Source organism: Phyllopteryx taeniolatus, chromosome 2, assembly GCF_024500385.1.
Source record: "Phyllopteryx taeniolatus isolate TA_2022b chromosome 2, UOR_Ptae_1.2, whole genome shotgun sequence".
In the NCBI taxonomy this organism is placed as follows: domain Eukaryota; kingdom Metazoa; phylum Chordata; class Actinopteri; order Syngnathiformes; family Syngnathidae; genus Phyllopteryx; species Phyllopteryx taeniolatus.
In genome coordinates, this window is record NC_084503.1 from 3,422,802 (window position 1) to 3,446,823 (window position 24,022).

The following is a 24,022-nucleotide window of genomic DNA, read 5'->3' on the forward strand; positions in this document are numbered from 1 at the left end:
GACTTTGAATATTGGGACTATGACAGGAAAATCTCAGGAGTTGGTTGACATGATGATTAGGAGAAAGGTTGATATATTGTGTGTCCAGGAGACCAGGTGGAAAGGCAGTAAGGCTAGAAGTTTAGGGGCAGGGTTTAAATTATTTTACCATGGTGTAGATGGGAAGAGAAATGGAGTCGGGGTTATTTTAAAAGAAGAGTTGGCTAAGAATGTCTTGGAGGTGAAAAGAGTATCAGATCGAGTGATGAGGCTGAAATTTGAAATTGAGGGTGTTATGTGTAATGTGATTAGTGGCTATGCCCCACAGGTAGGATGTGACCTAGAGGTGAAAGAGAAATTCTGGAAGGAGCTAGATGATGTAGTTCTGAGCATCCCAGACAGAGAGAGAGTCGTAATTGGTGCAGATTGTAATGGACATGTTGGTGAAGGTAATAGGGGTGATGAAGAAGTGATGGGTAAGTACGGCATCCAGGAAAGGAACTTGGAGGGACAGATGGTGGTAGACTTTGCAACAAGGATGCAAATGGCTGTAGTGAACACTTTTTTCCAGAAGAGGCACGAACATAGGGTGACCTACAAGAGCGGAGGTAGAAGCACACAGGTGGATTACATCTTGTGCAGACGATGTAATCTGAAGGAGGTTACCAACTGTAAGGTAGTGGTAGGGGAGAGTGTGGCTAGACAGCATAGGATGGTGGTGTGTAAGATGACTCTGGTGGTGGGGAGGAAAATTAGGAAGACAAAGGCAGAGAAGAGAACCATGTGGTGGAAGCTGAGACAGGACGAGTGTTGTGCAGCTTTTCGGGAAGAGGTGATACAGGCTCTCGGTGGACGGGAAGAGCTTCCAGAAGACTGGACCACTGCAGCCAAGGTGATCAGAGAAGCAGGCAGGAGAGTACTTGGTGTATCTTCTGGCAGGAAAGGAGAGAAGGAGACTTGGTGGTGGAACCTCACAGTACAGGAAATCATACAAGGAAAACGGTTAGCTAAGAAGAAGTGGGACACTGAGAGGACCGAGGAGAGGCGAAAGGAATACATTGAGATGCGACACAGGGCAAAGGTAGAGGTGGCAAAGGCAAAACAAGAGGCATATGATGACATGTATGGCAGGTTGGACACTAAAGAAGGAGAAAAGGATTTATACAGGCTGGCCAGACAGAGGGATAGAGATGGGAAGGATGTGCAGCAGGTTAGGGTGATTAAGGATAGAGATGGAAATATGTTGACTGGTGCCAGCAGTGTGCTAGGTAGATGGAAAGAATACTTCGAGGAGTTGATGAATGAGGAAAATGATAGAGAAGGGAGAGTAGAAGAGGCAAGTGTGGTGGACCAGGAAGTGGCAATGATTAGTAAGGGGGAAGTTAGAAAGGCATTAAAGAGAATGAAAAATGGAAAGGCAGTTGGTCCTGATGACATTCCTGTGGAGGTATGGAAGCATCTAGGAGAGGTGGCTGTGGAGTTTTTGACCAGCTTGTTCAATAGAATTCTAGTGCGTGAGAAGATGCCTGAGGAATGGAGGAAAAGTGTACTGGTGCCCATTTTTAAGAACAAAGGTGATGTGCAGAGCTGTGGCAACTATAGAGGAATAAAGTTGATGAGCCACACAATGAAGTTATGGGAAAGAGTAGTGGAGGCTAGACTCAGGACAGAAGTGAGTATTTGCGAGCAACAGTATGGTTTCATGCCTAGAAAGAGTACCACAGATGCATTATTTGCCTTGAGGATGTTGATGGAAAAGTACAGAGAAGGTCAGAAGGAGCTACATTGTGTCTTTGTAGATCTAGAGAAAGCCTATGACAGAGTACCCAGAGAGGAACTGTGGTACTGCATGCGGAAGTCTGGAGTGGCAGAGAAGTATGTTAGAATAATACAGGACATGTACGAGGGCAGCAGAACAGCGGTGAGGTGTGCTGTCGGTGTGACAGAAGAATTTAAGGTGGACGTGGGACTGCATCAGGGATCAGCCCTGAGCCCCTTCCTTTTTGCAGTGGTGATGGATAGGCTGACAGATGAGGTTAGACTGGAATCCCCGTGGACCATGATGTTTGCAGATGACATTGTGATCTGCAGTGAAAGCAGGGAGCAGCTGGAGGAACAGTTAGAAAGATGGAGGCATGCACTGGAAAGAAGAGGAATGAAGATTAGCCGAAGTAAAACAGAATATATGTGCATGAATGAGAGGGGTGGTGGGGGAAGAATGAGGCTACAGGGAGAAGAGATGGCAAGGGTAGAGGACTTTAAATACTTGGGGTCAACCGTCCAGAGCAATGGTGAGTGTGGTCAGGAAGTGAAGAAACGGGTCCAAGCAGGTTGGAACGGGTGGAGGAAGGTGTCAGGTGTGTTATGTGACAGAAGAGTCTCTGCTAGGATGAAGGGCAAAGTTTATAAAACAGTGGTGAGGCCAGCCATGATGTATGGATTAGAGACAGTGGCACTGAAGAGAAAACAGGAAGCATAGCTGGAGGTGGCGGAAATGAAGATGTTGAGGTTCGCTCTCGGAGTGACCAGGTTGGATAAAATTAGAAATGAGCTCATCAGAGGGACAGCCAAGGTTCGATGTTTTGGAGACAAAGTTAGAGAGAGCAGACTTCAATGGTTTGGACACGTCCAGAGGAGAGAGAGTGAGTATATTGGTAGAAGGATGATGAGGATGGAGCTGCCAGGCAAGAGAGATAGAGGAAGACCAAAGAGAAGGTTGATGGATGTCGTGAGGGAAGACATGATGGCAGTTGGTGTTCGAGAGGAGGATGCAGGAGATAGGCTCTCATGGAAAAGGATGACACGCTGTGGCGACCCCTAACGGGACAAGCCGAAAGGAAAAGAAGAAGAAGAAGAAGTATTCTAAGCTATAAGACACAACACATAATATTGGACCAACACCTGTCACGACCCCGACCACATCCGATCACGTCCTTGGTCCAGGCGCCCTTCCATCGGATGATGCTGAGTCATCTTTTTGAAGGCGAGACATCTAAAATCGTCCATAATACTAATGCAAGCTAAGCAAATAAATGGTAACTTCTAGAATATATTTAACATTTCCCTCCTGTTTATCATGTATTTGCACAAATTCTCATATCATTTTACAGTCACTTCATTTCGATTTTTAACTGTAGAATCATTTTTATGAAACAAATACATTTACACTCAGAGTAAACTTGTCATACATGAATGTTGTAGTTTAAACATCGTAATCATCTGCATCAGGAAACAAATCAGTTCAAGCAAAATCATCATTATCATCATCGTCATTATTATCAACCTCCAATAAAGGCTAAATCTGCTCCATACGGTTCCATGTGGGTTATGGCTGTGGTGATTCATTTACTGATTAATGCCCGAATGCATGGGATTCAACAACATCCACACAATGTCAGAATGGCTGCAAAAACAGCAATTGATATCAATATATTTACCAAAAACGTCCATTCAGCTGTTCCACAAGGAGTGTTGATTGAGGGTCCGTAGCTGCCATCTGAAGCAGTATTGTTTGTTCTCCAAACATACCGCAAACACCTCCCTCTCTTGCGAGGAGCATGTCGACAGCTATGCGGTCTTTGGAACGTCCTTGAGCTGCTCGTGCACAGCTTCCAACCCACTCTTGAGTCCAATTTCCTAATCTCTGTACATTGAAGTGGATATAGTTTATCCCATCAACATTTTTATAAATCGTACACCAACAGCATATGAAGTATTCAAATCCTCCTGCAACTTGGTCAGCTAATTTGTATTGATTAGGAACCACACGAGGAACACCTATGGCGTCGATGTCTGTTTTATGTTGGATAATTTTGCCTCTGCCAGGATAAATCTCTTTTTTGTCTATGTTCTTTTGCTATCTTTTGTGACCAACTGGACCAATCATAACCTGTTTCACCAATGAGGTGTTCCCATCCAAAGCCTATAGTTGCATACCAGTCATATCCAAATGTGTGGCTGGATTTAAGGTTGTGCATCGCTCAACAGTCAAATGTGGCTGTGACAGCAAGATGGCAATGCAAGATAAATGTCTTGCAGGTGATAAAAACGCCATATTGGTTTGCAATAGGAGAGCAGACACTGTATGTGGGACCTTAAGGGTGAACTGCTCTCTACTGCCGTCAAGGCTGCCACAAATGCTCTGACACAATGTGGTAATGCACACGTTACGTTGTCCAATTTAGTTGAAAAATAAGCTATTGGTCTTAGCTTATCACCGTATTGTTGTGTAAGTACGGAGGTCATGCAATAGCTTTTACAATCTACCATTTGAATGAATGTTTTATCATTAAATTTGGAAGGCCTAGCGCAGCACTGGACACCAAATGTTGTTTAATGTCACAGAAGGCCTTTTCTGATACAGATTGTGTCCGATCATGCAGATATGATTCAATCCAGCTCACAGCTTTGCGAGAGAAGTTAAATTTTGAGAGCTTGGTAAGAAGAACAGAGTGATTTACTGTATGGAAAGCCTTCCTGAGGTCCAAGAACACCGCCCCTACAACTCCACCCTTGTCGAAGATTTTATTTTCTCAATGAAGAGGCGTGTAGCCATTTAAGTGGAATGCTTGGATCTGAAACCAAACTGCGTGGCGTGGAGAGATGGGGAGCTGCCGTTTAAAGAATGGACAATCTGCTCTGACACCCATTTTTCTGCAATTTTGGAAATGGCCGGAAGAATGCTTATAGGTCGGTCGGTAGTTATTCAGAGAAGTTGAGTCACCGTATTTAAAGACAGGGGTAACAATAGCAGATTTCCAGGCCTTTGGAAAGTGACCAGATGAAATTGAAAGATGAATGATTGAGGCAATAGGAGGAGCAAGAGTTGAACCTAGATCTTGGAGCATTTTCGTGTCCATTCCAAAAACATCCTTTGCCTTAGATGGTTTGAGTGAATGAATTAAATCGATAACGTGGGTCTCAGTAATATTTGGAATAGTAAAGAACTGTGTTGCAGACAATGCAGGGTATTCCTTCTTTTGTTTTACTGCAAATTTAGCAGAGATTTCTGACACAGATTCAATGAAGTAGTTGTTAAAAGCATCAGCGATCACTTGAGGTTCCGTCAGGAGGATTTAATTGAATTTGCATTAGTTTTGTTTTGTTCTTTTGCGTTTCATCCAATAGTTTTTTCATATAATTCCAGGTTATTTTAGAATTTCCCTTTGCACTATTCAAAGCAGTAATTAAAAAGTCAGCTATAGATTTTCTTATTTCTTTCACTACCCTATTTCTCAGTGAAATAAATTGGTGTCTATTGTATCCTGATTTGACCGACAACTTCAAGGAATGATCTCGTTCTTTCATCAGTTTCAGAATGAATTTGTTTAACCAAGGAAGGCCATTCTTTCTAGCTTTTAGTTTCATTATCCGTGTAAATTGTATAATCATTTGTTTTTATTTTGTTGGCAAATTTAGAACAATCCTCATCTAAATTTTGGCCAGCGAGTAATACATCCCAGTTTACTTCTTGGATAGAATCTTGGAAATGTTGTTGTTCATGTTTTGGTATCCTTTCGGATTCAGTGGTAGGATTCACTACACTATACACCAACCACATCACCAATAGCATTTATTAATGTTATTTTGTACTTTTAAGGTTGGACGTTGTTGTTTTGTTTTGTTTTTTTTTAGCACCAAATTAATTTGTAAGTTAAAAGCATGACCTCAAATTTGCTGAAGGGGTCTGGAATGGGCCAAGGAGAAAAAGCTTCCAATTTTAGCACAGGCCTGGAGGGCAGATCCTGGAATGTTTCTTCATCACCATCTGAGAATCAGGTTGACTTGGCTTTTCTTTCAATTCTCTTGGCAATGGCCAACTGCTTTGGAAGGTGCTTTGCACCAGCTACATGACTGGAGTGAGAGTCCCAAACCTACCACATTTCAAATTTACAACTGGACTTGGTGTCTTGTGTGTTGTCAGCTGTTTCCATGCTCCTTTCACCCTATCTAGATTATACCAACTAAATTCAAGGTTAATGAAATACGGGACAATCTACCACTAACGTTATTAGTCAACTTTGGTGGAAGTCTGTCTGTGGAGATGTATTTTTATGTTTAAATTTCTGTGGAATGCTAAGTGTAGCTCATGTCAATCAATACATTACTTTGCAGTGTGTTGTTTGTTGCTTTCCGGTTCAACATCCTTATTGATTGTTGAGCTGCTCTTGTGTCTTGGCACAGAGATAAAAAAATACTTTTTTTTTTGTGATCGAGTGCACAATCTTTGACTGCATTTTGCACAGTGTTAGAAAGGAAACAAAAGAAGCAAAAAATATTTATCTTAGGCAGGGAACTGCTGCTGAATCTGAACACAACCTATCATTGATGCTACATATTGATGTCTTTTAGAACAATGTGAAAAAAGAGTCTAACAGCTACATTCTGTGGCCATGCCTGACAGAAGTCTTTTCCAATGCAAATACACGAAGCAAGACACATCGGTTTTGGTAGAGCCCTGTCAACCAAATTTAGGGCCCTGACGTCACAAATGTTTCAAAGCGCAAACATGTCAAGCATTTACTTGGTAGGCAATTTCAAATGACATTTTACACATTATCCAGGCCAGTGCAGTACTTTGGGGCAGCAGTCGCTGGGACCTGGTCTTTGGAACCCGATGGTTATAGTTCGCCATGTACTAAGGGTTGAACTGATTAGTTGACTTTAACACTTAAAGTCAGCTAATGGCTAATCACATATTTTTAGCATCGTCTTTCCATTTGCCAATTTACGAGGGACTTAGGACTCACACGCCTGCTGCTGTCGCCAGACTATAATGTCTTTATACATCTGCGTGGGTCTGAGAATAGAAAAATAAGATGGTTTTGGGAGAGCATAGCGGTTAGCCTCGCTAACTTCGGCTTTTACAATCACAACTAGTCCTAAAAGATTCACGCCAGCAGTACCTCGGGACTGGCGGCAAGGAAGCGGGGCAGGTGCGCAAAGTGAAACTCCATCTTCGTCACCGAAATGTTACTGTGTGCTAGCGAGAACTTTATTGATTATAAAAGTAGTATGACACAACATCGACACTGACATCGTGACGCTGATATGTCTTTACATGAATATGTCTTGACGTGAAACCGGACCATGGAGCAAAAACGGTTGGGGACCGCTAAACTGTACTGAAAAAATATCAATGACATTAACGATTATTTGACTCGAGAAAAAAATAAGCAGTGACTAGTTCCTATCTGCTCCTTGAGGAATGTAGAGGAGCCATTGTGCAAGTGGGCGCTAGCCATGTTTGCGCACTGGAAGTCTTTACATTGGCTCCCAGTTACCTTTCGAAAAACTCTAAAGTTCTGCATCTGGTCTATAAATCACCAAATGCTTTAGGTGCTGCATACATTAAAGAAATGCCAATGGAATATAAACCCACTAGGGTTCTGAGATCTACAGACTCAAGTCAGTGGAACACAGAGTTCAAACCAAACATGGTATAGCAGCATTTAGCTGTTATGCTGCACACTAATTGAATAATGGAAACAATGGAAATGACTGCAGCCCCGTGTTTTTTTTTTTGAAGTCCTGGTTTAAAACTATTATTTTTTTTCTCATGCTTAGTATTGAGCATTTTAGACCATTTTCATGTTTTAAAATCAGAGACAAATTGGTTGTGTGTTCTTGGCCAATAAAGATGATTATGACTCTGATGAGGATTTTGTGTATACTGTAGTTCAGCACGAGCCAAAGCCCATCTCTTAACAAGACTCCTCAAAGTGATGTCGTCTTTCATTAAGTCTTTAACTCAGAATGAAACTTTGCCAATTACACTGACATAATCTCCGAGTTAAATCGTTAGCAAAAAAATAAAATAATTTACAAGTCAAGTCATCCTCCACTTCCAGTCATGCACCCTCTTGCTAATGGTGCAAAACTGTATGATCAGATGCTAGATGCACGGCAGGGTTCTGTTCTACACATCCCATCAATCAACATCTCTTTCTCCGCTTGAAATGCGTCGTCTTCTACGTGTGAAATAAAGTAAGACGAATGATGGTACAGCTCACAACTTCACAAAGCAACCCGGGGAGGCTTTGAAGAATGTGAAGTTCATTCGCCTTTCCTCCTTGAATCCTTTAAAATATACTGCACAGTATAATCTGTTTAATCTATATACATTTTGGTCCCAAGTGCCTGCAACCCAAAACTCTGTTGTTGTTTTTTTTTATTATTGACTATTAGGAAACCTTGAAAGTGGAATTGTTAATTAACTACTGTATGAATGTGTTTTTTCTCTGCTCTTTGTGGGAAATTGTTTGACAACTAGACTGTCCTTTAGGTATGATAGCACATGTGCGGTAGTGTTTTTTATATGAAAGATCACCGATCCGTGGAGTTGCTATGATTGTTTTCGCCAAGCCAGGATTCTTGGTGTGCAAAAATTGGCTTCTACCAGTGAAGCTCACTAAGATGTTTTCTTGGCAACTTTGGACTGAAGGACAAAGGACACTAAGGAAATATTTTTATTATTCATAGTATTTCCTCAAATACAGTCAAAGATGTTGTTCGCTTAAACGATTAAATGCCTCACTTCAAATAAACTCCTCCTATTTTGCCTTCGGGAAGATTTTATTATGACTGATACAAATATGTGTGCGGGAAGACGGCGTTCCCACATTTGGGGATTTTAAACCTTGATTCGTTCACTGTTGTACATTTGTGTATTTGTAATCACTGCTGGAGCAAGAAATATTTCAGAGGGGTCACCTGCAATTTTTGTGGGGTGGCCACAAAATCAAATATTGGGGGAGGGTTTGTTTGCTGGAACTTTTTGCCCCTTGAAAACCATTCATCAACACTGGGCTGATCCGGAAAGTATTTTCCCCGATTACGACAGGCGTGGGGGCTGGCCGTCGGGGTGGCCACCCTCCAGTTCAGGGTGGCCGCTGCAGTTATATAAATGAATATCACCGTTTGCAGTTATATAAATGAATATCACCGTTCACCATTTGAGGAAATATGCTATATTTTAATTATATTAGCGTTGCTATTTTTATTGTATTTTTTAGGGCAGTAAGCCACTAGCCTCAAATACAAAATCTTCACTGCGCACCTGTCTGAGAGGAAAGCGGACACAGCCACGATGAACAATACTTTAAAATGAGACTCAAAGCATGAAGAGTAAATTCTCGTGTATGAAACGCACCCCCAAAGTTGACATCAAAATTCTGGAAAACAATTCTACCTATGTATAATGCATTTTTACAATGTATGATTTTGCTTCTACCCATATGAACAAACTTCTTATTCTTCTTTTCCTTTCGGCTTGTCCCGTTAGGGGTCGCCGCAGCGTGTCATCCTTTTCCATGTAAGCCTATCTTCTGTATCCTCCTCTCAAACACCAACTGCCCTCATGTCTTCCCTCACGACATCCATCAACCTTCTCTTTGGTCTTCCTCTAGCTCTCCTGCCTGGCAGCTCCATCGTCATCATACTTCTACCAATATACTCACTCTCTCTCCAAACCATCGAAGTCTGCTCTCTCTGACTTTGTCTACAAAACATCGAACCTTGGCTGTCCCTCTGATGAGCTCATTTCTAATTTTACCCAACCTGGTCACTCCAAGAGCGAACCTCAACATCTTCATTTCCGCCACCTCCAGCACTCCAGGCCTCACATGCAGTATTATCTGTATTTTGTTAGTTTTTTCAAAGAATTATTCTGAACCTAAGCACTTTATTTGAACACGTAATACTTTCTTTTTATTTACTTGCTGTTATTTTGAAATTCACACCCCTACTTTTATTTAGTAAATAAGAAAACCCACAGTTGTGCTCATATGTTTGATTACCCAGGCAGAATTTGTAAGATATGTACAATTTTTTAAAGAAAACATGAAGGACCAGGCGAAACACATTTAATTTGATTTTAATAGGATTCAAATTATACTGTCAAGCATTTCAGAAAAGTATTATCATTAAACAAAACAAAACCATAAAGAAATGAATGATGGTTGTTCAGTGATCAGTTGTATTTTAAAAAACAATATTTCAAAAATTCTGTCAAGGTATGTTAATTTATGAGCACAACTGGACATATATGCAGTCATAGGCACCCCTGTCATATTGGAATGAAAGTGTAGGCACACTTTTTTCATAACCTCTAGGTGGCGGTGGCATACTAGAATAAAAGCGTACACCTTTTTCATAACCTATAGGTGGCGGCGGGATATTGGAATGAAAGTGTACAGCTTTTTCATAACCTCTAGATGGCGGCATACATTTCATAATTTCCCCCTATATTTATGTATAATGCGCACTATTGACTTTTGACAATTTTGGTGGGAAAACAATGTGCATTTTTCACAAGAAATTACAGTAAGTCACAGTCTAGTGATGATAATATTTATTTTTCTACGACATGACCACATGCCAGTAGACAAATACATCTCGAAATCTCTAATGAGACACATTCCAGTTTGGCAGCTATGTAGATCTGATATGTTTCCATAGAATATTATGATTACCAGTAATAGTTTAATAAGCATAATGTAAGTGATCACAACTGTGGATCTGCAGAAGGCACCAATTCCTACTGTCAGCCCATTTGGCTGAAAAAGTGCCAAGATTACAATTTGACAGCATTCACGACTGAAGTGTTCATAATATCTTACACGCTGTGTGCACAGCGCCAGCATGAAAATGAAGTCTGAAAATCTGCTGAATTCCTAGACAGGGGGAGGACGAGGGGAAAATGTTATCACTCCAATTCTTCTCTCTGCGTGTACTAAAGGCTCGACTGAGGCAGGGCATTTGCTCTTTATCTGTACTGTAGACTTCACATTTCCTTTGCTTAATTGGATTCAGGGAACCCATTGTTCTGTTTCTGTTCTAACCTGCAAGCTTTTTTCCTTCCAAAGCGCCATCATAGAGACCGAGGCAATTTACCTCAGGCTAATTCATTTAGGTAAGCAAGTGAGAGAAAAACAGCACTAATTAGCAGTATTTGCAGTCATAGAGGAGAAAATAATTTCACATTTGATGAAAGTTTTACGATGGAGACAGCTCAATGTTTAAATAAGACTGGAATCACATTTAGAAGGTAATGTAATGTCATTATGTATCCAGAAGTTTATGGGAAAATATTAGCAAAGCTCTGAGCAAAATGAAGAGGCGTGACTGTTTGAGTGACAGCAGTTGGCCGACTCGCCGCTGGCAACAGTAAACAGTGAGAGACGACATGAAGAAAATCGGGAGCAGTTGTAAAAGGTTGAATGAATCGGTTCAATATTGATGCTGTATGCTTTTAAAATGCAATATGCATGTTTAGGTCTTCACCGCATGCAATGTTTGAGTAGAATGGATATTAAGGTTAAACTTTTTGGCCATGATGTCATTTTGGCAGAAAGTCTATACCCAATTTCCAAATTGTCTTCAATCTTTACAGACATCACAATCTTTTTTTTCTTTTTTTCCTCCTCACCAATCCCCTCTTAACATAAAATGCACAATAGTTGTACACTTAACTATTTGGTTGTCACTTATTTTCCATAGGTTCTGATTTCAAATTGAATTTGAAGTGAAAAATATACAAAATAACAATCAATTGCAGGCCCAGTTGTGTATGTTACACTTTGCAATATGATGAAGTGATTATGCATTTATATGAGCTTCACATTAATAACTGCCCCCTGAGGGAAACCAGAACTAGGATGTGGCCCATGACAAAAACGAGTTTGACACCCCTGCTCTAAATTGTCCATAGGTGTGAATGCCAGTATGAATGGTTTTCTGATTATATGTGCCCAGCGATAGACTGGCAGCTAGTCCAGAGTGGACCCCACCTCACTCCTGAAGTCAGCTGGAATCGGCTCCAGTTCAACCGCCATGACCCAGTGAGGATAAGAGCTATAAAAAAATGGATGGATGAATAATAATACTACTTGAAGTATAACATACCTACATATTTTACGAACAAATAACAACAATTAATAATAATAAGGTGACTACTTTGTATATGGAGACGGGTTTTCCATTAGCAAACATGCTGCATGAGTAATACTGTTGACTGTATCCACCACTTGCTGTGCCTTCAAAATAAACAGCTACCTTTGTTCCAGCCTGACTCCTATTATTACCAAGGAAGGAATCGAATTTTTCGTATATGACCTTAAAGCATTCACGATAAAAGCCGAACCAATTCCACCTCATTTGACCTGCTGTAGTTCTAAATTGAGTTCACTTTCTCACAGTTGATGAAGTCGTATAGTCCTACGAACCTTTCCCTCACTACGGCGAGGGACTACTGTTTTCCCTAGACACGTGACTTTACAGAACCATGATATCGCAGAACCACTTTCAAGTAAAGCTTGAATTTAACAGGTAGGATAGGAAGAACTGGGGAATCTACTGTGTGTATTGATAATAAAATAGGTGCGTGACAGTTGAGTTGGACATTAATAGTTTGTATTCCTACAGCAACAATAGGTCTGCTCTATATTTACTTTGTGTTTAATTTACTGTGGATTAAGTCAGAGTCTTAACACTGGTACTCATGTGATAGGATATTATAGTTTTCTTCAAACAAAGCCTTAACAAACATGGCCACACGTCGCTGTCGGTGGACGGCGCCCTTTCCATTTAATAGAGCACAGAGGAGAAAGTACCGTCACAATAAAGATAGGAGAGAAAATATCTTGGAAGGATGCAAGGGTCGTCGTTCATTTTAAAGACCCACACGGCTACACACGAACATGATTTTTCCTCAGAGCGTGGCGCTGGACGAGGGACAGCTTCATACAATTCGAATGGCCAAATGTCTAAAAACTGCAAATGTGCTAATGTTGCATGTCTGACTTCAGGAAATGAATGACGGACGCCTCTGCATTGTTCACTATTTAACTACAGTCAACATAAAACAAAAGAAAAAATGACATGTTATGTATTTCAACAAAGCCACATGGCTTTGCCTGAATAAAGTCTGTTTAGCTCAATGCTGACAAACCATGCAGAAATGCCATAGACGGGCTAACGAATGATACCGGTGTGATGGGTTTATAACCCTTTAAGCAATGGATATTTTAACACAAACGGTGGAGACAAACTATATAACAATACCGACAGGCATATATTCTTTATCTTTTGTGAAAAATTGCTAATAATAAATATTATTGCAGCTTACTGAGTCCGTTGTACAACTCTTCTTTGCATGTGTCTGTACGTTTGTATTATACTGCCCCCATGTGGCCAAGGCTCACACACCAGAAGCCGCAGCACAACGTCCATTGAATTCAACCAAAACTTGCATCAAAAACGCTTTCATTCTTTACATTCTATTTAATTATGTCATGATGTCGTTTGAGTTACGAGCGTGGCCACAGAACAAATTCAACTTGTACCTCAAGGCACCACTGTATTTAATAGTATAATAAGCCCACTGTAACACAATGCGTACTTGAACAATTACAGTATGCATAAATACAGAAACATGAAAATAAAATGTTCTTAAGTCATGAATAAAATGTTTTGCACATTCCTTAAATAAAAACTACTGAAATCAAAGTTTTAAAACAGACAGTTCTTAAAGATTCAATGCAAATGCATTGTACTAAAAAGTTAAACACAACTGAATTACACTTGGCCAGTCATTCTTCCTCATACCACTAGAGGGAGCCCGCATCCCTCACTGAGAATCACTGATTCAGAGTTCTGGGCTGACTTTCATTTTACAGGAACGTGTAAAATGTCTTATTGATTTATTATTTATCTCATTTAACCCCGGGAGCCCAACATGTGTCAATAATGTATTAATTATTTGAGTGACATGCATGTTCCCTGTTCCTGTGCCGTGAATGTAGCTGTGCTAAGGTGCTGTGACGAAAGAGCACGACTTCATCAAAGAAGGCCCAAAAAATCGAAATTCTAAAGACTACTGTGGTGTGACCTCCACAGAGAGAATATCGGGGCAAGGACACATATGTAAGAAACCACATACAACTTTATTAACAGGGTCAAATCCCAGGAGACTAAAATACTGGTATTAACAGAATAAAAGCAGAGGTGCAATGACCGGATGAGTCCTATATTGCACTCAGTATACGTAGCATGTTAAATTACTGATGCAGGACCACACGCCGGCCAAGCTCTGAAAGCACCAGGCCTGCATGCTGAGTTTTAAAAGTGGAGCGTTACACTGGTCTGTTTTCTTTAATGGAGCCTATCTTCACAAAATAGAAGCTGTCCAAATGATCAGAACTCCTGAGTATTAGGAATAATCTGAAGTGTTGTTAATCAGTGCTCATCTTTGTCATATTCCAGCGGGTCATTATTATCGGGCAGATACAATGTCAGGGCAGACAGACCAGCGCTGTCAAGCCCGCCGTAATTACTGAATAAGCTGAAAGAAGACGTATTGTATTCCATTTCTTCTGTAATTTCGTCGCTCGCTTGTGCGCTAGAAAAATGTTCCGCTGATTCTGATGAAGTTTTCTGAATGATAATCGAATCCTATAATTGCAAACCCTACTTACATCTAACAAAAGGCCGCGTGATGGCAGGTGACAGTTGTCGTACTGTGCTTGGAAATTCTCTATTATAATATGTAATAATCTCCTGGAGGAAATGTGGACATTTTATTATGCACAGGCCAGTGAACATGGAGCATCCATGGAAAGGCATCTCGAGATATTTCCATAATTCTTCATCGGGAACATGAAAAATCCTTTATTGATTTATTGTTGATTAGTACCCCTATTCATAATAAAAGAAGTGTACAACATTTTAGATAATGTGGTTTTCCACATTGATGTCTTTAATAAATAATAATGAAAAAAAACAAAAACATTGCAACAAATTTTCTCTAACATGACTGATGCTCCAAGCTACACCTGACATTCAAATGCTCTATCAAACTGTAATAAAATAAAGTACAGCGGTGCCTTGAGATACAAGTTGAATTCATTCTGTGACCACGGTCATAACTTAAAACATTTATAGATTCTGTCAACGTGTTTTGATGCAGCATTTCTGTTCCAACCTCAGTTGTAACACTGCCAGATAGATGCTACGCTATAGCCTGTCTATGACTTTTTACATTTTTGTTGGCATTAAGCGAAGTGGACATTCCTAAGACAAATCTATGTGGTTCTTTTAAAAAACACAACGTGCAATTGTCTTTGTTTTATTTTCGTTTTGACAGCAAACTTCATTAAACAGCTTAGTCTCTTATTTAAAGAAGTCAAGTCAAAGGACAAAATTGGCCGAGGATGGCTCGGATCTTGAAAAACCTGTTCATCACAAAACTCATATCTCAAGGCAACACTTCACTGCAATTCTGGCTGTCTTGCTCTTATGATGTCATCATGTAAAAGCAGCCTGGTGGCATCCACTCTGAGCAAAATGAAGTAATTGCACACTTATTGACAAACTATGGAACCTGACTCCTTAAGTTACTGTATTTTTGGTCACATAGAAAACTGAACTAGACTCACCGTTATTTTCTATTTTTCATTGGCAGCATTTTAGCCAGCAAACTAACTTGCCCGCAATGAACTTAGTTTGTTGCTGCCGAGTGATACCCAATTACGCCTCCAGCGCCTTACCGTGTAGAATCGATACGACGGAACTGTAGCAGATCTCAGTTCCACGTCCCTGCAAGACATAACTTAGTTAACAGAGGCACAACTGAAGGTCTGAAGAAAATTGGTTGAAAAGATAAGTCTGGAAATGAAAATATGTTGATTTGTACTCTGACCTCAGCTATTACCAAGAACTTGTGCCAGATCATTTTCTAAATGAACAAACTTCCTTCTTAGATATCTCAGAATCGTTGCTGAACATTTTGAGGAAAGAATCTGTGACCTGTAGAGCAAGAAAAAGAAGCCATCAGTGACACAGTGATAGCAGCTACAAAGAAATATTGGGACTACACTGCAAAAATAAAGAAATAAATACATAAATAAATAAAATAAGGTAGTCCTATTTTTGCAAGAAAAAAAAAACTCCAAAATGATTTTACAATAACAGCAAGCAGCGAATACAGTTTATGTAGACATTTCATGTATGAAGAGCTGACGCTGAATACAGGCTATAGGATGGCTCGAGCATAAAGCGGTGAAAATGTTGAAATGTATAGTGTGAGACTTCAAGTTGGAATGAATGAATTGGTAAGAAATGTGGAAGGAGGAGGTACATAAATGATAAATAGTTCTGTATGTCCTGAATGAGCAGAACAATTTGAAGTGGCCAATGTTTTGATTCTATTTTTTTTTTGGCACAGATTAATGGCATTTACATTCATTTCAATGGGGAAAGATAATTTGAGATATCAATGTTTTGAGTTACCATGCGAGTTTTGCAAAGAATTAAATAGTCATTTACACATGAAAGCCAATTGAGTATGACCCGTTTCATGTTATTGTGGCATCCTTTTTAATAGCCAACCTTGACGTGACCCCAGCTTTAAGTGTCCCACTCAGTAGAAGTCAAGATGGGCCAGTGATGCTTTGGAGAAGCAGATTGACAGCAAAGTCATATTAAAAACGTAGTCTCGTCATCTCCACTGAGCCCTCATTCTGCCTTCTCGCTTTCCAGGTCAGCATAGGACACAAACACCAGGAGCCCGAGCCGCCTAAAGAGGGGCCAACGCAGGGTGGTAAAGCCTGTTCTGTCTTATCCTGGGCTCGGGGGGCAGATAACAGCACTGGGGCTGTGAGCGCACATCCTCACTGAGGTACCACTGGAATAGCAAACATCAAATCCCACCAGCAAGAAGAAAAAAAACACGGTCTCGCTTTGAAGTGCGTGAAATTAACATATGAAATTTGTACATTTTCAACACCTTCTCAATGTCTTTACAACTGTGAAATTGATCAATCATATGCAATCTTACAGAATGTGCTACCTCGTCTAATAAGACATTGATCACACTGAAAAACATCACCGTTAAGGGATAGATGAAAAGTAAAAAAAAAAAAAAATTTTTAAATCAAGACAGCTCCCAAAACAGCTCAGCAGGTATGTCGCGGAAAAGCCCATTTGGCTTTGCAGTGAATCACTACGACATTTTAACAGGTGTTACATTAGCCTCGAAGGTTACATACCAAAACATTTGGGGTTCAAATCAAGGGTGAGACTCTGTCAACTACTGTTGGTGCCAAAGGAAAATGAATGCACAGCAGCTTTAGTTTGCATGTACAGTACAATTGCATCTTTGCACAAAGGTTGCTAACCATCGAGGTCTTGCAAACAGGCTGTTGCTTGTCCAACGTAGGTTACTATGGGAGTTGTGCCAATTAACTGGAAAGTAGGCATGTAGTGTATATAGACGTGAACAAGGACAGGAAGAAGGACATATCGAAGTGGAATTGGTGCGCTGAACCACGCTGCGATTTAAACGATTTAAATGTATAAATTATACATTTGTACGCGTACTTATGGCTGTGAAAGTTTAATGTAAAAGACGTGTAAAGCCAAGATACTGTATAAGTGGGTACTAGGAACCGTAGGACAAGCCGGTAAATGTTTCAAGTGTGCAATTCTCAGTGTGACACATGCTGTCACAGTTAGGTAATTTACAGTATATGTCACACATACATTACACTCATACACAAGCGTTGCATCAAAAATGTCTTTAAAAAGATAACATGACATTTTGATTGACACTGCCAGAGAGATATTAATTGTTTTTATATTTGTTTGCTTTTGTTTCTAGAATTTTGGTTGCCTCATTTAGCGACGGTTACAAGGCGAGTTAGCAGTGTTAAAACTTTGATTTGAATGTAGCCTCGCTTCACTTATCTCGACTCCCCCTCGAGTCTCTGACCAAAGCCACGCCCCTCAGTAACATAAAATAGTAAATGCGCATGAGGGATTTTCAAACATGGCCGATCATAATGGCATGCGAAAGTGCGTAGTTGTGACAGAACGCGCATCCGCCAATCATAAATGTTAAACCCGTTAATATTTATAATGGCAAGTCCTTGCGTATGTAGTCAGCCAAATCCGGCCAAACCATAAACTGCGTGACTGTGATGTGAATCAGAACTATAGCCAATTAGTAAGAGACCTGAATAATGCTGCGAGACACAAATGAAGAGGCGATGACAAAAAAATGACCCATCAGATCCAGCAAAAGGAGTTGCTTTCGTGCGTGCGTGCGCGTGCGTGCGTGCGTGCGTGCGTGTGGAAGTCGACACTCACTTTCAAACTCTTGCGGCGTAGAAATAACACGTTGTCGCACAGTGCAAGAGCACAGGAAAAGATTAGGACTGTGCGTGTGGAGGCCTCAAGGATTAGATTGAAATCAACATTTTTATGTTTTATGTCCTTTCTCACAAAGAAGACTTGAAAGGTTTGCCAGCTTAAGTCAAGCTTAGCCATTGCTAACAATCACGCCGCTGGAAGCAAGCCTACTTCTGCTGTGTGGCTCAAACTACCAGTGCGCCGAATGTGCATATGATGACATCTTTGGAAAATGTCTTATTTCCTGCCGAAACACAAGGATGTTTGTGTCACGGACTAGAAAAGAGTGAAATAAGCCTCCAGTCACTTTGTTTGTTGGAGGAAATTTACCGCTGCATATTTAGTGTGTGGAAATTCCTCCGCCGGGGTCTCAAGAGGGATTGGAGGCATATTCATCACAGCCTTTAGAGATGTTGAGAAAAACAAACTTGGGGGGGAAAAAAATTCACTACATTTATGAAAGAAGAGAAAAAAAGACTCCCACGGTGATTTAATGATCTGGCAGTAATACACTTCTTTACTTATGCATGCACTCCCCATCTGGCTAGCTTATGGAGCAACCTCTGTTACTTTATTTTTTATTCATTATAATTTAATTATTTGTATGTCTGTGCATTCGTTCCTGGAGGAGTTGATGAGTGGAAATAGGAATCAGGTGTGCCCTGCTGCAGCTCTGTGAATGGTAAGCCACGCCCCTTGCCACACGGTAACGTTGCAGGAACAAAGAAACATGCAAAACAGTCAAAAACCACACCCGGTATGAATATGATCACAATTGAAAATCCCAGACCATAACAAGATCTTTCAAAAGCTCCAAAATGAAGTACCACAAATGATTACAAATCTGAAGACAATAAATTGGATTAATATGAATATGAATTTTGAACGGTTGTAAAATGCGCAGTCCGGACCATATCTGGAGGTCACTAGTTTCAACATAACCTTGTAAGACCCGCACACACAAATTGTGTTCAAATCAATTAGAATTTGATAGATTTCATTTTTTTTTTTTTAAATGATTTGACCCTTTTATCCATCGCTTATATCCGTCTGGCTGCGGGTAATTGGAGCCTAACTCAGCTGAATTTGGGCGAGAGGTACTCCCTCACATTCATACTCGGTACATAATGGGCAACTAAGGTTCTTTAATCACCTTTTTTTTTTTGTTTCTTTTTTCGTTTTTTCGTGTAATCATCAACGCATGAGGTGAACACAGCAATCAGAGATGTTCGAACAGACTTTTCCGCCGTGCTGTCTTGACCCTTGTCATGTTTTCAAGTGCTCTCCTCAAAGAAATTAAAGACTCACCCCCCAATCAGATCATTTTTCCACCTGTCTAAAAATAAATCTAATTCACGCTTGTTTTTTTTTTTTTTCCGCACACTGATGGTTGCTGTAGTAACCGTTTATCTGCACAACCTTCCTCAACTGTCCTAGATGACTAACATATTCGGCGAATTTTTCCTCTCACATTTTTTTTCCCCCCACTGTCTCAGCCGTCAATTTGTTTTAATGTCTAATACATCAAAACGCCCCAAAACGTTCACAGTCCTTTACCCAAATGTGGCCCTCTCGGACTTGGTCTGCTCACTGCGTTCATTTATATCAGGAGCATCGTTACTGCTTCCTGCTGTCAACGCTTAAATAATGCTCCTTCAAGTCTCGTTTGTGGTCATTTGTGCTCTACCGTGCGCATCGCCTCACTTTTTCGACTCCTGCGGCATGGGCAGTTGGCCCTGCCTTACCTTCCACCTCCATAATGTGACTGGCCCTGAAAATTTAATACAGAAATTGCCGAAGCATATGTCTCTGGAGACAAAGATGCCTGTCATGCTTCACCTGATGCCCTTGTAAAAGTTTGGAAAAGAAGACCAGTAGGAGATTAAAGACATGACTGGGTGAAGCCAAAGGATCAGGCGAGGTATGCCGTGAAATGTTTACAAATGCGTCTGCTTTGCTAAGAGCTTCGGAAGCAACAGATAGCCGAGTCACTCTGACAAGATAAAGCGGTATAAATGAGTCAATAGTGTCTCGGGTGGGTTATTTCCGTTGTACGCATTCTCCCCGACTGTGCTGAATCTTAAGCGTGTTAAGTAAAAACACACAAATTAAAACAGTGGCGCAGTGTGGGTCGCCATCTGCAGCCCCCCCCCCATGAAAAAAACGGTAACCATTCAGTTGACGCACTTTGAGAATAATGAGAGATACAATTGAATAATAACTTGCATTCAAGGCGTAGCATAAATCGATCGTTAAATAACGTGTAATTAATGAACTGCAAGAGCGAAGTGGAATGCCTGCATTCCTGCTGAACTCTGCCTAAAAATGTATTGTATTTCAAAAGTACAAAGCTACATGAAAAGTTAAAAAAGAATGTACTATACTGGAATTAAAAAAATAAACAGGCTGCATGCATACCTACAAGCTTCATTCTAATGTTTGTTTGTCATACAAATATATATACATATATTTAAATTGTGCTTTTTAAAGAAATATGACAAGGTGGATGTCATCGGGAATTTCAGTTCGGTTGTTGGTCTCCACTCCGACGGTGCCTGTCTTGATGCAGCACAGGGCCTGAGGACGCGTGACAAACCTGTAAGCCCACGCCGCTCTGACCGCCGTTGTGTCCGCAAGGCACCAGAAAAGATTTTTTTAATAAACAACTTATTTTTGATTGCAGCACTAAAAAGCTAAAAGCAGAGGGGCCCAAGGTCATTATTCAAGTGGCCAACTTGAGCTTGATTACGCATGAAATGGCACATAAAACTACACTTTGGCTGACACGAACAACTTAAAGGGGAGAATAACAAACTAGGAGCAACACACTACAATATGTTTGCAGTATTTTGCCAAAAATATTGATAATATGATGGTACAGTAATTGTATGCTCATTGATTACAGCACATTCGAAGACATTCATTACAAATACAAACTACTCACAAAAGATGAACTTAATTTGACCTCATAAACTTTTGAATTCACATCCAACTGTCGCTTGATTCAGGATTTTTTTTGCACAACTTGCTGGACTCTAGCAAGGAGCCGAAGGACAAAATTCTCGTGTGTGTGTGTGAGATCCGTGAATCAGACAAATACATTTCTTGGTTCAAATGGGATAGATACTTGTTAAAGCTGTCAGTATGACCTGACATTAATAAAGGTACAGCACATGAGGAAAATGTTCTGTGAAAAAAATCAACCCTCCCTTGCCCCAGCTTGTACCTCTAATTAGATTTTTGAGAAACCACTGCGCCCCAGGGAAAACAACCAATCAGAGACAAAAGGCGTGACTGACGAGGTGTAAATCACACAGGCACACTCATACCGCGTCGTAGCAGGCACACCCCTACAGCCTCGCGCTGGCGGAATATCAACCTACTGAAAATTTTAAAATGCCGCTCCCTCGTTTGCTAACAATTGGCAATAAAATAGCATACAGAAGCATAAAAAGAAGATTCCGAGACAGAACAAAGGTAAACAATTGTTGCCTTTAGAGGTGGAGGAAGCTCAGGCAGAATTAGCAACACGCAATTAGCACATTTCTGCTCGACACGAAAGTTGATCACCTCTTTTTGATTTTGAATTGATTGTACATTCCCGCCCCAAAAAATAAAAACTTCAAACAGATAACATTTACATTACGGGTAAGTTCCACAGTAATTCCAGTGCAATTGTGTGTAAACCGCGCAGCTATACTGACACTATAATGTGGAAAAGATTTTCTGTTGCAGAAATACATCAATAGCTTTGTGATTGACAGCAAATTGACGTTCTCCCTTCATTTAGCTGCCAGTCAAAAGAATCAACATACAAAAGGGGCCTTTTTGAAGTGTTGAACTCATCCCACTCTGCTTACCACTTCTCAGCTTCCAAAAGACAAGAAGGCGTCCTTGTGTAATTTTCCAGTCTTTATCTCCCTTGTCAAAGTGGCTCATTTTCATTGAGCGCTCACAGCCGCCAAGCACGGCAACGCAATACAAGAGTCGCCGCAAATCAACACGTGGCATTTTCCAGCAGATGTTCGCCTTCATTCAGCATTGCGACAAGACGTTCGAACAAGAAAAGCTCGTAGCACTTTGCCTTCAAGTGTGAATCTCTTTGCCCCCCGCCGGCTCCATTCAAAGACTTTTTCCACTTCAAGTGCTTTCAGTCAAATTCACTAACCAGCCAACCAGGTGGCCCGATTCACTAGCCATTCATTTGATTTTTTTTTTTTTTTTTTTACATTTAAGGCTGATCAGGCAAGGTCGATCTCTGCGGCGCCTTGTCTGTTCTTCATGAACGAGGAGTCCTAAGTCCTTGAAAGAGTCGACATCTTCCAGTGTCACGCCGTCAAGAAGGATTGCAGGTTGTTCGGCTGGCAGAACTAGGTTCCATATGACCTTAGTCTTGGCAGTACTGATGAGAAGTCTCACAGCAAGTGTGTGCTGATGCACCCCGTTAAGTACAGACTGGATGCGAGTATGGTCGTTAACCAGGAGAACAATGTCATCGCATATGCCAGGTCAGTGATGTGAAGATGCGGGCCCCCGGGGACTCTGTGAGGCAATGGACAACCTTCATGAACACCATAGCAGATGTTTCACCACTCAGCGTCCGGGCCATCGACGAAAAGCGAATCTCGGCCGATAGACTCGAAGACAAAATACAGCGCAGTCAGCCTTTGGTATCACAAACGTCGCTCCAAGGTTCGGAGGACGCCTTGGTTCAGCCTTGCGTTGCCGGATCCTGCGACTGAAACTGTTTGGAAAGGATCACAGTGACAACGTTAGCTGCAATTTCAATGAGATGGGTCTCCCAGTACACGGAACAGATCTGCTTGTCCTCCTTCTTGAAGAGGGGCAGTCGAACAGCTCAAACTTTGTGCATCACCTCGAAGCGGAACTTGGATGAAATTCCTGTTGTGCCTTTCGCATTCCAGCATGAAGACATTGTTTTTAGAGCAGCCACTTTAAAATTCTGTTTGTGCACTCCCAACAGCCAGCTTTTAGTGGGAATGATTCACTTACAGTCTTTGATGATGATCAAACATGGTGAAGCCCTTTAACCGTCATTTTATCGGACATGAGGTAAACCCAGTGCTCGGTGGTTACGAAAGGTTAACAATTCATTATTAAGATGATTTACTGCATGTGAGTGTAAGTGAATTATAGCTTAAGAATTATCACAGCAATGTTTTTCTTTTTTCCTTTCTAGTTTAGTCGTGAGAATGCCGTAATCAGCCAGACGCTGAATCCTTTGGCACAACTCCCCTCGCATGTGACATTTGCTTTGAATCCCACTCCAGGTGCTTGCTGTGTTTGTGTGCACTGCAAAAGTCTTTGGGAAATCCACAAAGCTCCCTGACGCAGATGCCAGAGAGCAAGCTCATTCTCAATGCTGGGAGGAACTTTTGGAGGATGTCGCGGAACCATAACAGTCACCTGAGAATAGATTTGTGGAGGGAGCAAGCCTTCACTCACCTGAAGGTTGTTGGTAGACGAAGAAGGTTAAGAAGCTTATAGTCCAAATTCGTTTCGGAAGTCTTAATCCCTGCAAAGTCATCAGAACCATATTCAGAACGATATTGGATCAAATTCTTGCAGGTATTTGTCGACTTGCACTCACTGGACACTTTATTAGGTACGCAATCTAATGAGATCAAGTACTTTTTTTTATTTTTTTTGTTTACATTTTTTTATTTTTTTTTGCTTTCTGGCAGAAGCCTGAAAGTTCTGTGCTAACACTGTCTGCTATTTGTAAATGTCCATAATTCCTTCTGAAGAAAAGGCATGATGCTGCCAATACCATGCTTTACTGTAGGTAAGGTGTTCTTTTGGTGATGAACATTGTTGTGTTTGCAGCAAAAATACC

At 40.8% G+C, this 24,022-nt stretch overlaps 1 protein-coding gene across 1 annotated transcript; it reads left to right on the top strand.

Annotated features, from left to right (window-relative positions):
• Window positions 1–4: 4 nt before the first annotated feature.
• On the top strand, window positions 5–22,907 carry LOC133474493 (uncharacterized; the record flags this gene model as incomplete). Its single annotated transcript, XM_061766286.1, has 4 exons — window positions 5–2,412; window positions 2,509–2,716; window positions 22,097–22,255; window positions 22,674–22,907. Coding segments are annotated over 4 exons (3,009 nt in total), but the record flags the coding sequence as incomplete, so codon positions are not given.
• Between the last annotated feature and the right edge of the window lie 1,115 nt (window positions 22,908–24,022).